Source organism: Lottia gigantea (genome assembly GCF_000327385.1).
Source record: "Lottia gigantea unplaced genomic scaffold LOTGIsca_16, whole genome shotgun sequence".
In the NCBI taxonomy this organism is placed as follows: domain Eukaryota; kingdom Metazoa; phylum Mollusca; class Gastropoda; family Lottiidae; genus Lottia; species Lottia gigantea.
This window is the reverse complement of record NW_008707965.1, coordinates 1863083-1879117: the sequence shown is the minus strand read 5'-3', so window position 1 is coordinate 1879117 and position 16035 is coordinate 1863083. Positions and strand designations below refer to the sequence as shown.

General features: G+C 34.2%; 1 protein-coding gene across 1 annotated transcript; it reads left to right on the top strand.

The window, feature by feature from the left end:
• Positions 1-326: 326 nt before the first annotated feature.
• LOTGIDRAFT_112695 (hypothetical protein) lies at positions 327-809 on the top strand (the record flags this gene model as incomplete). Its single annotated transcript, XM_009050978.1, has 1 exon — positions 327-809. A coding segment is annotated over one exon (483 nt), but the record flags the coding sequence as incomplete, so codon positions are not given.
• Between the last annotated feature and the right edge of the window lie 15226 nt (positions 810-16035).

Below are 16035 nucleotides of genomic sequence, written 5' to 3'. Positions count from 1 at the left end.
GCCTCAGTAATAAAACCTACCCCTCTAATAACCTCAGTAATAAAACCTACCCCTCTTATAGCCTCAGTAATAAAACCTACCACTCTAATAGCCTCAGTTATGAAACCTACCCCTCTAAAAGCCTCAGATATAAAACCTACCCCTCTGATAGCTTCAGTTATAAAACCTACCCCTCTAATAGCCTGAGTAATAAAACCTACCCCTCCTATGGCCTCAGTAATAAAACCTACCACTCTAATAGCCTCAGTTATAAAACCTACCCCTCTAATAGCCTGAGTAATAAAACCTACCCCTCCTATGGCCTCAGTAATAAAACCTACCACTCTAATAACCTCAGTTATAAAACCTACCCCTCTAATAACCTCAGTAATAAAACCTACCCCTCTTATAGCCTCAGTAATAAAACCTACCACTCTAATAGCCTCAGTTATGAAACCTACCCCTCTAAAAGCCTCAGTTATAAAACCTACCCCTCTAATAGCCTCAGATTTAAAACCTACCCCTCTGATAGCTTCAGTAATAAAACCTACCCCTCTAATAGCCTCAGTTATGAAACCTACCCCTCTAAAAGCCTCAGTTATGAAACCTACCCCTCTAATAGCCTCAGTTATGAAACCTACCCCTCTAAAAGCCTCAGTTATGAAACCTACCCCTCTAATAGCCTCAGTTATGAAACCTACCACTCTAATAGCCTCAGTTATGAAACATACCCCTCTAAAAGCCTCAGATATAAAACTTACCCCTCTAATAGCCCCAGTAATAAAACTTACCCCTCTAATAGCCTCAGTCTCCTGTTGTTCTATATCTGAGATCTGTTGTTTTAAGCCAGCGATGGTTTTTAATATTTCTAACTTCTGCTGTTTCAAGTCAGACATTTGTCTTTCTAACTCAGGATCAGACTGTAAAGAAACGTCGAATGAAATGGCAACATCTTTGATATGGTTTGGAGCAATTTAGGCAATTCTGCTACATTTATGATGTTTTATGCAACGATTGATACATTTGTAATAAAGTGATATGATTTTTACACTTAAACACTTAAATCATTTGCAGATATTGATCCAGGGGCCATATTTACAAAATTGAAGTAAGAATGATTTGGTTGCTTAATCACTAAAATTTATCTTAACTCAAGTTTCGTCAACAAATAATATATTAAGTAAATTTGGTTTTTATCTTAGTTCTTAGTCTTAGAATAAGTCCCATATATAGGATAACATCAAATTTATTCAACCTGTCCTTACCTTAACTCTATTTGGTGAAGAAACTTCAATGGGTTTATTATTATTCTCAATAATCTTATCATGGACCACGAATTTAACACTGGAACCATTCACCATACCACCACCATTTACTGTTTTATTCCCAGCAGACGTCCCTCCACCCACAGACGCTTTCGTCAACACCGGACTACTTCCTTCTGCATCACTATTCACTGGCGTAGGGGTATCTTCCTTAGCACTTAAACTAGAAACATCGGGGGAGTTCTCCTTGATTGTCCTTGAACTTGACGAGGTGGAAGAATGTGTGGATGAATGTGCCTCGCTATATCGGCGCATGTAATCATCATCGTTGTCAAGGGAGATTTGAGCGTTGAATTGAGCACTGAATATTCCATAGTCATTACGAGCAAGCTCTTGTTGCGACTCGAAGGAAGTGTTTAGGATTTGGTCAATTGAATTTTGAACTGATTGGGGTGGGCTCATTGGTCCGTGATCAAATATGTTGTGCATAGTGTGGGGCGAGACTACCGAAGATGTAGAGGAAGTAGGGGTTTTGGCATCACTAGAATCACTTGGGGTAGGACGACGCTTGATGGTACCCGTTTCTTCCGAACTGCCATGAAGATCTTCTTCAGATGTGGAATTCGATGAATTTGAATGACGTGATCTTTGGGGTAAAAATGGTGACTCTTTGGGAGGTTGACTGGGTGATGATCTTCCCAACGAGCCATTTGTTTTAATTTTAGTCATTGAAGACTTGTCTTTACGATCTAAAGAATGGTTGTTTGCATCCGTTGTCGAGGAAATGTTAAGGAAACCTGGAGGAAGTGTTTTCTTTGCTGGCGGAGATTTCAAATCTTTTTCTATTTTTGGTTGAGGAAATCCCATTTTTTCACTTTCTAACTGTTCCTCATATTCTGAACACATTAATAAAATATCCTCCAATCGCTGCCTTTCGTATTTTTCAAGTTCCTGTTCCTGCTTACGTTTTTCTACCATCTCCCGATGTTTCATGGATAAATTCTGTTCACTTGATGTTAGTTCATTGAAGTCAAATTCTATTCCTTCAAATGTATTTCTTTCAACAGATTCTGACAAATTGTCCTTATTTCGTAAACTAACATTTATCACATCACCATTGGTTACAACAGGTTTGACAGCTGGTTTTGGGGCAGTGGGTGGCGGTTCTTTACGACCGCCAGATTTTGGTCTGATGACATTTGTATCATTTTTATCCCCTGATTTTGGTCGTACGACATTAGAAATGTTTCGATCACCTGATTTTGGTCTTGTAGCTGGTCCCTGGTATTTAAACACATCCCCTGAGTCAGAGCGGGGGGAAAACAGGGAAGTTGGAGATGTAACAGAAGATCGCGGGGAAGTAGGGAAAGCAGCCGGGGATCGCATGCCTCCATTTGAAACTGAATGTGAGCTAGAGGTAGAATGAGTTTGGCCACCATTTGTAATATTTGGAGTGTTTGACGACCGATGAGAACCAGACGAATCCGAACTCCAACTTAATGTACTGACACTGGTTAACGAACTTGAACTTTTTGTACTACATGTACTTGTCACTCGATCACTTCCTCCTTGTAACAGGCTCGCAGAAATTCTTGTCGTAGCTGTATCACGGGAAAACACTTTCTCTCCAACATAGCCTTGAAATGGAGTCACGTTCGAATGCTTGCCGCCAGATCCCGAAAATGAATTTTTCTCTGCTGGACTTTTGGCAGTGGGTGTTTTATTTCCACGAGAAAACATCTCAAATTTACAGACTTTGTTCACGAAGTCTGCTCCATCAAGGCTGTCACGTTGTGAATCCTTTTTTGACACAGTAATCTCCCCTGAACCGTGCTTCAATCTTTTAGTGTCGGCTTCCGAAATCATCTTCATGTAGTCTGGACTATTCTCCAGATCTGAAAAGAGATAAAAACAGAAATCAGTGGATTGGATTGTGTTTGACAGATTCCAAAATTTGAATGCAAGTATTGCCTGATATCTAGGCACATCAAGTCAGACATACTCTTATGATAAAATACGAGGAATGACAAGTATACCCTTATTCTCTTGAAAAAATTTGTTAACCAATTTTATAACTAAAAACTATTTTGATATCCTGATATTGACAACAGTGAGTCTATGTAGTTCTACCAAGTATCAGATATAGACCAACCCTCTTTGTTCAGCCAATACATCATACTTTTCAGTCATGTATGGTGTATACAGCCAACTTGACAGCACTCCTTTACTCCTTTTATGATGAAAACAAATGGGACTTTTTAGGTGGGAATAGACATAGTATAGTGTCTGATACAATGTATATGTGATTATCTTCATATTTTACACTGTACAACTCAATGCACATGAAGAGCAAAAACCTGTCCTTAGACGGTGTTCTGCATGTTATGAGATCAATTCAAGAAAATCTCATCCTTCTAAATCTTACAGAGCATATTCAATATTCAAATACTTCTATCAAAACTTGCTAGAGTAAAAAATTAACATTGCGTTATTGGAAGACATGATTGGCAAATACAACCAAATCAAACTCTGATTTCAACCGCTTTTTTATATACCCTACAATCCCTTGAACATTGTCCCTATAATTACAAATATTTGTCTGAACGCCTCTCACTGCACAAGTTAACTGGAGACCTTTTGTTCATTGTTCATATACAACAGCGGAAATCAAGCCCTTCACATTCTTGTGGTTAGTTAAATGATTTAAAAAAAATACAAACTCAACGCATAAAGAAATATCTGACACTTTTTCCTTTCAATATTCATACTACATAGCTCAAGGACAAATAAATACAAATCTTTTATTGAGACTCATTCAGCTGGAAAATTCTCTTTTTTATTTCTGAATGAACTTTTCTATGCAAATCGGTGAAAGGTTGAAGGGAGAAAGTCGTCTTATTAAACCCAGTCAAAGAATGAATGATTTGACGAAAAATATCTTCGCTCCTTTTCGCATTGTACTTGAACTTTCCGAGTCAGGAATCTGAGACACATGTCAATATCCTGATTGTCTAGGACATGTATTCTGTATTTAGATAGAAGACAAGGTGTGGCTTCACAGCTACATGTGAAAACACCTAAAAAGCTTAATTTGTTGTTACAAAAACAAGATTATTTTATAACATGTTGACAAATTTTATAATATTCAGGGTAGAACATCTATTAAAATGACAAGATTATTCAACTTTTATCAAATTGAGTATCATAATGTTACAAAAACTGGAAATGCTTTGCAATGAGCAATGAGGAAAACTACGCCATGACACTAGCATAGCCTGATATAGGCACAGCTTTATGGAACAACAATCACTGGCTTAAGTTGTTCCATGAAGCTGTGCTATATTGACATTGAAAGACTTAAACATAGCCTACTCTGACATGATCTAGGTGGTCCGCTGTCATCACTTAATGGACATACCTTCTGAATTTTGATTGCTTTAAAATGGCTCACTTCAAAAAAATGAAATGAATGGAGTTTTACGTCCTACTTTTCTGCACTATGTTGGCTAATGACGACAGGCTACGCCATGCAGGGTGCAATGAGGGGAATTCTGCAAGGACAGCGGCATTAGCCTACTCTTTTTGATTTTTAACTGTTTATTGTAACAGTCTGTAGCACATGGGGCCTCGGTTTATTGTCCCATCTGAACGACAAGACGCTATTCTTTTTTGTCACCCCCTCTTACCTGCATAACAGACTGGGAAACCGGTTTGAAAATTCAAATGTGCAAGTTTGATAAACTAGTGCTTCCATCCTGAAAAAATGCCCTTTTTGCACACTGCATAGAGTTGCCTGTATTATTCATTTGATATTTTTAGGCCCTGTGTCTTTTCTTTACGAATCTGAAGAATGCAGAAGTGACATGAAGACACCTGGTCCAATATAAATACCACTAGAGGTCACAGGGTTCACCTTTAATTACTTCCAAATATTCGCCTCATAAAATCTGACCCCTGTGTATTAGGGTTGACCTATGACCTGTTAATCTGACCCCTATATTAGGGACAACCTGCAGAGAATAAAGCCCTGGTGAAACTTCCTTCACAATACCACCTGACAATAGTTCAATTAGCATAAATCTCAATATATCCTGCTGGTTTTAATACTGAATCAGGGTTTTTTTTGTAATTGAGACATCTAAATTAGAACCTGATGTTTTAAATTCATGGTGAGTTATTTGTGGTCTGTATTCTTAGATTAAAGGATTAGGATTTGGGATTATTGAACTTTAAATAGTGCTCATTACTGCACTGATGTGAGCAATCAATGGTACTCATCATAAATAGTTGATATGCCATCTTACCAGAATTCTGGAAATGGGGATACAACCAGTGGTGGCGCTGGCCTCTCGAGACTGGATGTACAATAATGGGCAGGGCAGACTGACTTAATTGGGGCAAACTGTCGGAATTGATATTCCAAATGCAGAAACTCAGAAGGTTATTTACAACAAATACATTAAATTAAATAAAACAAATCTTAGAAATGTAGTGAGGTTAAAAACTATTTTCAAAAGAGGCCATATCATGGAACCCACAGGAAACAATAGCACACCTTGCTACACTACCTTGTGGCTGACAGTAAGAATATGGGACATACATGGAAACAGCTAAAAGGGGCACCCAGGGCCGAGGAGTCTGGCAGATTTTGTCAGCAGCCTATGATCCAGGAGGGGTGACACGCCTAAGTAAGTAAATAAATGTCCAGATAATTTCATTCAAATGAAAAAGAAAACAACCCTGTATGTAATTATGTGGCCAATGGTCATTTGTTTAGGTACAAAGGTCACTTATTGTGTTTATATTATCATTACCTGAAGCTACCTGTCAATCAACTTTATTATGACACCTGATTTATTGTTGTTGTTTATTTATTTCATTTGTTTATTTTATTTACTATCATTATACATGCCCAATTGACATCACTAGATAGTGTTCAAAGACTGGAAAAATCTTTTCACCTCCCAGGTCTCAATAAGTTGTTTTTACATTCAGGTTCAGTTAACATCAAAGACTGAGCTGAAGCTTTAAGGTGCAGCACATGTACAGCCTTGGTTGACGATTTTTGTTAGTGACACGAATCTTGAGTAAAATCTTGTGTGTGTCCATGCTTCCAGGACAAGATTATCGTGTTGCCGATAGGATTTGTTATATCAAGCAAGTTTGTTAATTGTCTCCGATAGTTTTATCATTATCATCCAATCAGATTTATTTTCCATTCAATTTCATGCTCTGCATGCAATTATTGACATGGTGGAAAAAGACAGATAGGAGTTTTTTGTCTCCTTGTGTACCCACAGCCGCACAGTGAAACTCTTGACAAGATTCTAGTCTGCGACAAAAATCACCAACCAAGAACGTTTGTGTGCCCACACTATTACTGAAAGTGTGATTTGATTAGTTGAATTAGCTGTTAGTAACTGTGAAATTCTTTGTCTTATGGTTAAAACCAGATATTTGCAAGAAAAATCTTCTAATTTGATTTTGGGTCTAAACCACTTTATAGTCCCTTCAGAGTAATGGTATTTGTGTTTTGGCTCATGTTTAACTATGAGGGAAATGATATTAAAATCTATATTTACATTTCTTTTAACCAAAAAATTAACACTTAAAGAGTGAATGTATCCCTTTTTTCTTCAATTTTCAACTGATGTCCGAAAATCTTCATCAAAGACCCCCCTGATGATAATAGAAGTGTGACAGTGATTAGTGATGAACTAAAGGGCAGTAATTACAAGTAAAGGGAGATAATTAAAGGTGTGAATAAGCGTGTGTCAATATAATAAAAGGTTGGCATTCTATCAGGTACATTTCACACTGGGTTTAAAATCCTTCAGTTTCACCTCAAACTAGGTCAATTACACACAACATCTTCACATTCAAGAAATTGTGACACAGAGAATCTGAAAAAGATCTAATCACAAGGAGAAAACTACATTAAAACCATCATCAACAATACTAAAAACTAAAGGAACAAGATTCTATGAAATAACCAATAAGACTAATTAATTCCAATCAAATTTGTATCAAGAAATCATAACATACCGGTAACAATTCAAGAATTAATTTTTCTAATGATCTTGATGTCACTATACAGCAGTTTGGGAAGGAAGAGTTCCCATTTTGACATGTAAAGAGTGCACACATTTTCATCATCATGCACATTTCTACAGACCTTTACCAGAATTCAGATTTTGAATGATATAACTCTACAGTTTATAACAATAGATTCTTTATTTAACACTTTACTCTATTTTTATATGCAGTTAATTTGTTTGCTGTCTCTTCTGTACGTGTCGTACAATAATTAATGTGATAGGGTATAACAATCTCTTCACACCCATCATCTTAACAAATGCTTTCAGATGCATCTTTCATGCCAACATCAAGCTAAGGTGCTCTCACATCATAGTGATCATATGGTTGCGAATAAAAATAACAGTCATAACTTTTATAGGCAACTGAGTTGCATTCGAAACTCATGGCAACTTTCATTATTCGCAACTGTATGCAACTGATGATGTAAGGACACCTTAACCACAGCAAGTAACAAACATTGATTTTAGTATATCAACAATCAAATGATTATAAATATTTTGACAATAAAAGTATTGAGGTTAAGTTTTATACTATTACCTACTAAATGTCAATCACTGACAGTAAGATATTGGACATACATTACTGTAGGCTATTTATCACCTACCACAACAATCTGCTGTTATTGTAATAAAGATAGGGTAAGATGATATCAAATTGACTGCTAAATGTCACTTTCTAAAATTAAGATTCTCTGAATTACTTGCTATAGAACTTATTCAGTTTGTAACCACTGAATGCAAGGCTTACTATTGAAAAGATGGTCATGTCATATAAAAGAAAAGAAACTAAGCTTGCCTGAAGTGCTTGCTGTTAAAATAGAAAGATATAAGATGTCTAAGATATGATTTAATATAAGTTTATCTTTGAAATGGCTGTCAGTGAGGTTATTCTTTAACATTCACTTTGGCAGGGCTATGAAGATGTGAATGATATCAGTGACCAATATGACTCTTTATGACTTTCTTTTTACCTATAAACTTTGGCAAATACAAGGTGCTTTTTGATCTGGAATTTGTCTATCAGGCAAACCTTTTAAAGAATTCATTAATAGTCTTCATTTGGTACTTGTAACTTGGTTTTGTCTATATAACTAATAGCTTCTTAAACTATCTTTTGAAGAGTCCACATAGCTATTGTTTTTCTGGCATCTGGGTTCAATTAGACATCCCTTGCAGAGAGTCCCCATAGCTAATAATGTCACTTTGCTTACTGGTTAGTGAACTCTGTATCTAGTTGTGAAGAGTCTAAATGGACAATAAAATTTGTTGGTGTTATTTAGGTCTGACCATGTAGCTAATAATGTTTATTAGGTAACATTAGAATACCTTGAAAGCTTACATTTCTAAAAGACAATATTTATCTATGGGGAGTAGAATATTCTAAAAATTTCCCAGTGTTATGATAAGAGTTATTAAGACAAGAATAAAGGTTTGTTGTTTTCCTAACTCAGTTTTTTCAAATTTTTAAGATAATTTGCGATAAGCGACACAATAAGATATGAAATCTATATGTCTATAAAAGTACTAGAGATAAGATATGCATATTTCTGTCATAATTGAATTAGGGCATATACAGTATCCCTAAAGACGAGCCTAAGTCATGCACATCACTAAATGAAACTAAGCATACAAGTTAATTCAAGAGGAAAAGATAATCACTTCTTTGCCAAATACAATGCCTTTGAATAAGTTTTAAGGGGCTGACATTGAAAAAGAGTCTAATCTAATAAACCAAGGCCCTGTGTTCTACAGACTGTGCATGTTGAAGATCCCTCGACAGTTAGAAATTGAAAAAGAGCAGACTAATGCCGCTGTCCTGGCAAAATTTCCTTAATTGCACCCTGCATGGTTTGCCAGTCTTCATTAGCCCACATGGTGCAGAAAAGGACGTAAAACTCCATTTGATTTCATTTTGAATGAGTTTCAGATTGTATATATAAACTCCTATGCTATTACTATTCTGATAAATGAACTAGAGTAATCAATATTCAGAATTTTCAACAATGACCAAAACATTTGATAGGAACTACAGTTTTGATCTGATTTATAATATGTGAACTTTACTTTACATGATGAAATGGGTAAGAATATATACCATGTAGGAGTTCTTACATTATGTTAGTTTCCACATTATACAGAATGCCGAGCCAAATATTTTGACGACTGTATCCTTTTTCTATTTTAGACAGATATTAACAAATTCAACAGTCAGGAAATTTCCACATTAGTTTAAAAGCTCTATAGGATGCTGATTGACAAGTATTAAAACCTGTATATCCCTTTCTATTTCAGACAGACATGAACTTTAGCTACAGATGGACTAAAGTACAGCCAGTTTAGTTTAAACATATTTTATTGAAATACTCAAATCCTCTGCTGGTGCAGCCAGTGAAAGCATCTCCCAAATGACTCCTAAAAATTGGCAGCTCTCTATAATGTATCAGACATTATCTTATCTACCTGCAATATGACTTCACCAACCAGGCCATATGTTTTCACTCTCTAACTTTAAAGGTAATTTTAACAAATTCCCCGTCAAGGGAAACAACTCATATTGTATAAACAATTTTTTTCACACTTAACCTGTATATTTGAGATAAACAGAACATAAATATCGACAAGGTTCCTCACTTGATATAATCAGAAATCTGAACACTTTTTAAGGAATTTGATGCTTCTTTGGCTTTGTCTACCATTTGCAAATGCCGTTAAAAAGTCATGAGGAAGTTATTGATTAAATGGAGTTTTACATTTCTGTACCTAATGAAGACAAAGTTTGTTTAACAACGTCATGAAGTTTACAATGATGAAAATTTTGCCGGTGGCAGTAACCATCTCTTTAACAACTCTAAACTGTCTAAGACTAGAAAACTGACCATTATTTTACCTGTACCAATAGTAGATAAAGGGTTCCCCTGACCCACATGATACAATTTATCACCCTTACAAACTCAGAATTTTTTAATGAGATTCCATATTACACTCCAAACTCCCATAAAAAGATATGTCGAGACCAGAAAACTGCAAATTTTTAACTTTTTAATTTAGATCAATAGTATATGAAAGGGTGCCCTGACCACCCTGGTACAAATTATCACCCAATGAAACACATATTTTTCATTTAGACCCCATTTTACACTCGAAATTCACCTAAAACAAGATATGTCAAGCTCTGAAAACTGCCCACTATTTTACCTGTATCATATGATCAATAGTATATAAAAGGTCCCCTGACCACCATGGTACAAATTATCAACCTTACAACCACTCAGTATTGACACAGCTTTCAACTCATTTAGACCTTCATCATTACTCTACTCAATATCTTTTATTATCATTTGGTGGACATCAAATGTTGTCTCTACTAAAAATAGTAATAGACACATTTTTTAACAAGACAGGTAACCAAATAACTAATCACATTCACATTAAAAGAAGTTATATATTTATATTAAGATTTATATGAACAATCACTTGCTAATGTTTCTGTAAATTTGTATGATACAGATTATTATTTGTATGATACAGATTATTTGTATGATACAGATTATTATTTGTATGATACAGATTATTATTTGTATGATACAGATATTATTTGTATGATACAGATTATTATTTGTATGATACAGATTATTATTTGTATGATACAGATTATTTGTATGATACATATTATTATTTGTATGATATAGTTTATGTATGATACAGATATTATTTGTATGATACAGATATTATTTGTATGATACAGATATTATTTGTATGATACAGATATTATTTGTATGATACAGATTATTATTTGTATGATACAGTTTATTTGTATGATACAGATTATTATTTGTATGATACAGATTATTATTTGTATGATACAGATATTTTTTTTTATGATACAGATTATTATTTGTATGATACAGTTTATTTGTATGATACAGATTATTATTTGTATGATACAGATTATTATTTGTATGATACAGATATTATTTGTATGATACAGATATTATTTGTATGATACAGATATTATTTGTATGATACAGATTATTATTTGTATGATACAGTTTATTTGTATGATACAGATTATTATTTGTATGATACAGATTATTATTTGTATGATACAGATTATTATTTGTATGATACAGATATTATTTGTATGATACAGATATTATTTGTATGATACAGATTGTATGTTCAAATCAAAAGATAACATGTAATGTATTATTCAGAAATGGATTTGTAAGTTGTAACATTATTTTGTGTGTTTCGACATTCCTGAAGACTAACATTTTTCAGCACGATAGCAGCTAAACAGACCACAGATTTGACTGGCAAATACAGACACAATCAGGAGCTCTGAATGAGAATACTTGAAAATGTCAAGAAAACAAACAAAATTCCATGCTATCTTCCTCCAGAAAGGTCAATCAGATACAGACAACAACCAATTCTTAATATACCTGCCTTGCAGAAACGTAACTGACCTTGCTGTAATGTCAAAGGTCAAGGTCAGAGTGAAATCATTCCGACCTGCCGTTATCTACAGTAATATGTCAATCAGTGTGTATGTAAGGGAGATAACCAAGCTGACTAAGATAAGGTAATTACAGCACGATAAGTATGTCATATTTATGATAAAAATATTCAAGAATCAAAACAACTGACGAACGAACACTCTGACTATATGGATTTTTACTTTTTTCTTTTCTGCACCAGTTTGAGCTCATGAATAGGAGCAAAGCCATGCAGTGTACACTGAGGGAAATTTTTCCAGGATTTCCAACTGTCGAGGAATCTTAAATGTGCACAGCCTGTAGCACACAAGGCCTCAGTTTTCCCATCCAAAGGACTAGATGCTTTTTCCATGTCAGTCCCTCCAACCTGTATCGCTGACAGAGGTGAACCAAGTTGAAACATGCCAGGTATTATCTCGCACTATGCAAGGTTTGAACCCTGGATCTTCAGGTTAGAGAGCAAGCCTCTAACTGACTGAGCCCGCATTAAAGGCAAAGTAATGAAACCTGCTACAAGATAAAGTTTGCTGTAAATTTGTAAGGATATTAGAATTAACGATAAATCTACCTGAAATCCTTAAGCAAGTAAATTTATAAATCTCCATAAGGACATGTAAGACCCAGCTGTTTGCCTTGGATTTAAGTTAAGAACAAGATAAGCTTAACCCAGTTGTAAATCTTTAAATATATATTATATAAAATACAAACATATTTCACATGTACCTTGCTTTAAACCTGTATTAAAAAATCAATGATAAGTCTGGCAGTAAATCTTTCAAAGGATAAGAATGTATACACACATATTAAAACTTTAAGAAATCTGTCTTACAAAATGAACAATAAGTTATAAATTTCCATATGGATCAAGGTATTTGAAATCTGTCTGAAAATCCCTAGTAGGAAAGGTATTTGAAGTAACCTCAAGTGGCTGTTGACCCTAAGGCTAGATAGATAGTATTAAAACTATGGCTAGCTAGGTAATATTAAGGATTATGTGTAATATTAAAGGGACAGCTTCACCAAGCGTACCTTAGTCTCAGAATCAGCCTTTTTTTTTTTTAGCTAAGCTTATTGCTAATAGTGTTCACAGCTCAACAACGACATTTAAGCCTTCAAATCCATGTTTGTCCAGAGTTTAAACGTCTTTTCTTGAGACATATAATTATAAAGAAATAAACAGTGAAATTCATAGTTTGAGGTACTATTGAAGTAATTATGCTTTTTTCTTTTAATTTCTATTACCGGTACTACTGAAGACTATTTACATATATTCAAGACCCAAAATGGCAATGTCCCTTTAACCAGGGCAATATGTAATATCATACAGGGCAATATGTAATATTAAACAGGGCAATATGTAATATTAGACCATATTATATAACAGTAGTATGTTACAGTAAATTAGAAGATTAAGATCAGATTAAGAGAGATTAAAATTTTTCATGGTCTACCCGTCAGTTAACCAATCATTATATACCTTGGTTGTTTGACTCAATATTCTACAACCAGACCTTCTAGACTTTCTCTCCACCTCATAATTCTTACATTACCCTCATCTCTTCCTTTTCTTTCCTACTTTAACCCAGAGCTCTATAAACCCAGAGCTCTATAAACCCAGAGCTCTATAAACCCAGAGCTCTATTAATCCAGAGCTCTATTAATCCAGAGCTCTATTAATCCAGAGCTCTATTAACCAGATTTTCTTTGACATGAAAGGACCATATCCCTTCTTACCCTCAACTTATTCCAAGTTTTCTGTTTGAATTCTATCCTTGAAATTTCCTTGAAATATTTTTTACATCAATGGTAAATTCCATTTCATTCTATCCCCTTAGCCTCGTAATCATTGATTGTCCAATAACAACCCACCACAAAACCTTTCTGAAATTCCAAATATTTTCAAACAATTGTCAGAAATCAGTGATGCAAGCTAAATATATTCTCATTATGTGACACTTTAACAAATTACTGAAGAAGAAAAAATATTACAATGAAAAAATTCTGAACCCTTCAATAAACTATAATAAAGATGGTCAGTGACAGTAGGAGAGCTTGATGAATTTGAAGATAACTAGTGGAGCCAATAGTCTAGAGCTCTTGGATCCAGTGAAGTTCTATCCTCAAAATAGCTTGTTACAGTACAAGGATAAAATTCTCTGCCAAAAATAAACATTGTTACAATGAACAAATTCTTGTGACAAGATAAATTGTTACAGCTAGTGTTAATGATATACTATATATAAACCATGTTACCTCAAGTGTGTCATATTTTATAGGTTTCATATTATTACATATTGTGTGACATTTATAAATTTGGCCATATATTCTCAAAACGATCTTAGCCCTAATACGTCCTAGAATTAATGTTAGAGGATAAGAACTAAGAGCTAAGATCGTTTCGAGAATACATGGCCAGGTCTACTCAACTGAAAAAATTGTTGGTTGAAACAGAATAAGGAGATTACCTCTATAGAATTCAATAAATATAAGTTCCAGTAAGTTTTTAAATAAGTATTGTGGCCTGTGTAGCTAGGAAGGCAGTGCTTGCTCACTCTTTCACTTGTTATTGGCATCCCTTTCAGAGAGTCTATATGTAGCTTTTGTTATATCTATCATATATTTCATTTTTCCCCTGTACCAAGCTATAGTATATCATAGGCTGTGTAGACTCTTCTGAACACCAGATGCCACTATGCAACTATGTTGTCACCTTTTAAGAGAGTCTATATACTGGGTATCTTTTTTTTGGTGAATCTCTTATAATGTGTTACATTGTCCCTTTAGATATTTAACTGTGCCAACTGAAGTATGTATTGTTTTATAGCCCAATATTACTGCAATTCTCTGCACCACCAGATACCACTCTGCAACAGAGTTTTTAACCTTTTAGATAGTCACACCCTGGCAAATGTCATTTTTTGTCTCCTCCTCAGGCATTTTCTAAATATGCTCTACTTATTATTTGGCAAATCTCTTATAATATGTTACATTGTCCTCCTAGATATTTAACTGTGCCAACTGAAGTATATAATGTTTTATAGACCATATATTATATCTTGTATTGTGATTTAGCCAACGTAAAATAGGGTCACGTTTTATTACAGGGAAATATGGAACATAAAAATTATATCATAAATTATACAAAATCACTACAAGCAAGACAATAATGTTAATCAAAATCTTGTCCAAAGTATGTCCAAATCGAGGGTAAAAGTTGTATAGTAGTGGACTCCTCCAAAGAGAAGTACATCAATCTATATACAAATCAACCTAAATAGTAGAAAATATTCAGATATGCAACTCAACCTTATTGAAAATATTTCGATATGCTATAGGAAGACATCAGTTTTAAAAAGAGCATTGCCAATAAACTTTGATATATTTTAGTCTCTATTTGACAAATAAAAGACAAATTAATGAACTATTATCTCTGACTTTGTGTTATAGTTATTCTTATTCACTGTATCACAATTAAGTTTGCAGCATGGCATCGTTCAAATTCCACTCCTTACTTATTAATATTATATAGTGATGGATGCATTTCATGTAGCCAACTTTTGAAACAACACCTTTAATGGGCAAAATATCTTCACAATCTCAGAAAGAATCCAATCAAATTCCATGTCCTTATCGACAATCATGTTTGTAACAATGTCTGTTTTTGTACAACTTTTCTAAACCACTATAGAAGAAAAAATAAAATATACAGGATGTGTCAGCAATTCTTTGGTTTGTAAAAAAGAGGGTTTTCTGTCAAGATTTTGAATCATTAATCATCACCTATTTCTATGTTATATTTCAAAGGGAGGTTCACTGTTGTTCTCCTGTCAACTTATGGGAATCTAAAACCAGAATTTGCAGAACACCTTAGAAATGTGCCAAGAATACCTGCCAATCAACTTTACAATAAGTATAATACTATAAAATAGATTTAAACATTAAATAAGATGTACTATACAATTTCTACTGACTTGACAATATTATTAGACATTATTTTAAACTGATAATAGTATCAAATATAATGTTCTACATCATTTATTCTATAGAGAGATATATATTACATGTTTATACAAATATTATCATGTTTTATATATACCCCACCCCTTTTATTATACAGTACATTACTATCTTATAATGTGTTTCTAGGAAAGAGGAATATGGGGTTGTTGAAAAGGAAATTCCCTGAGAAAGAGT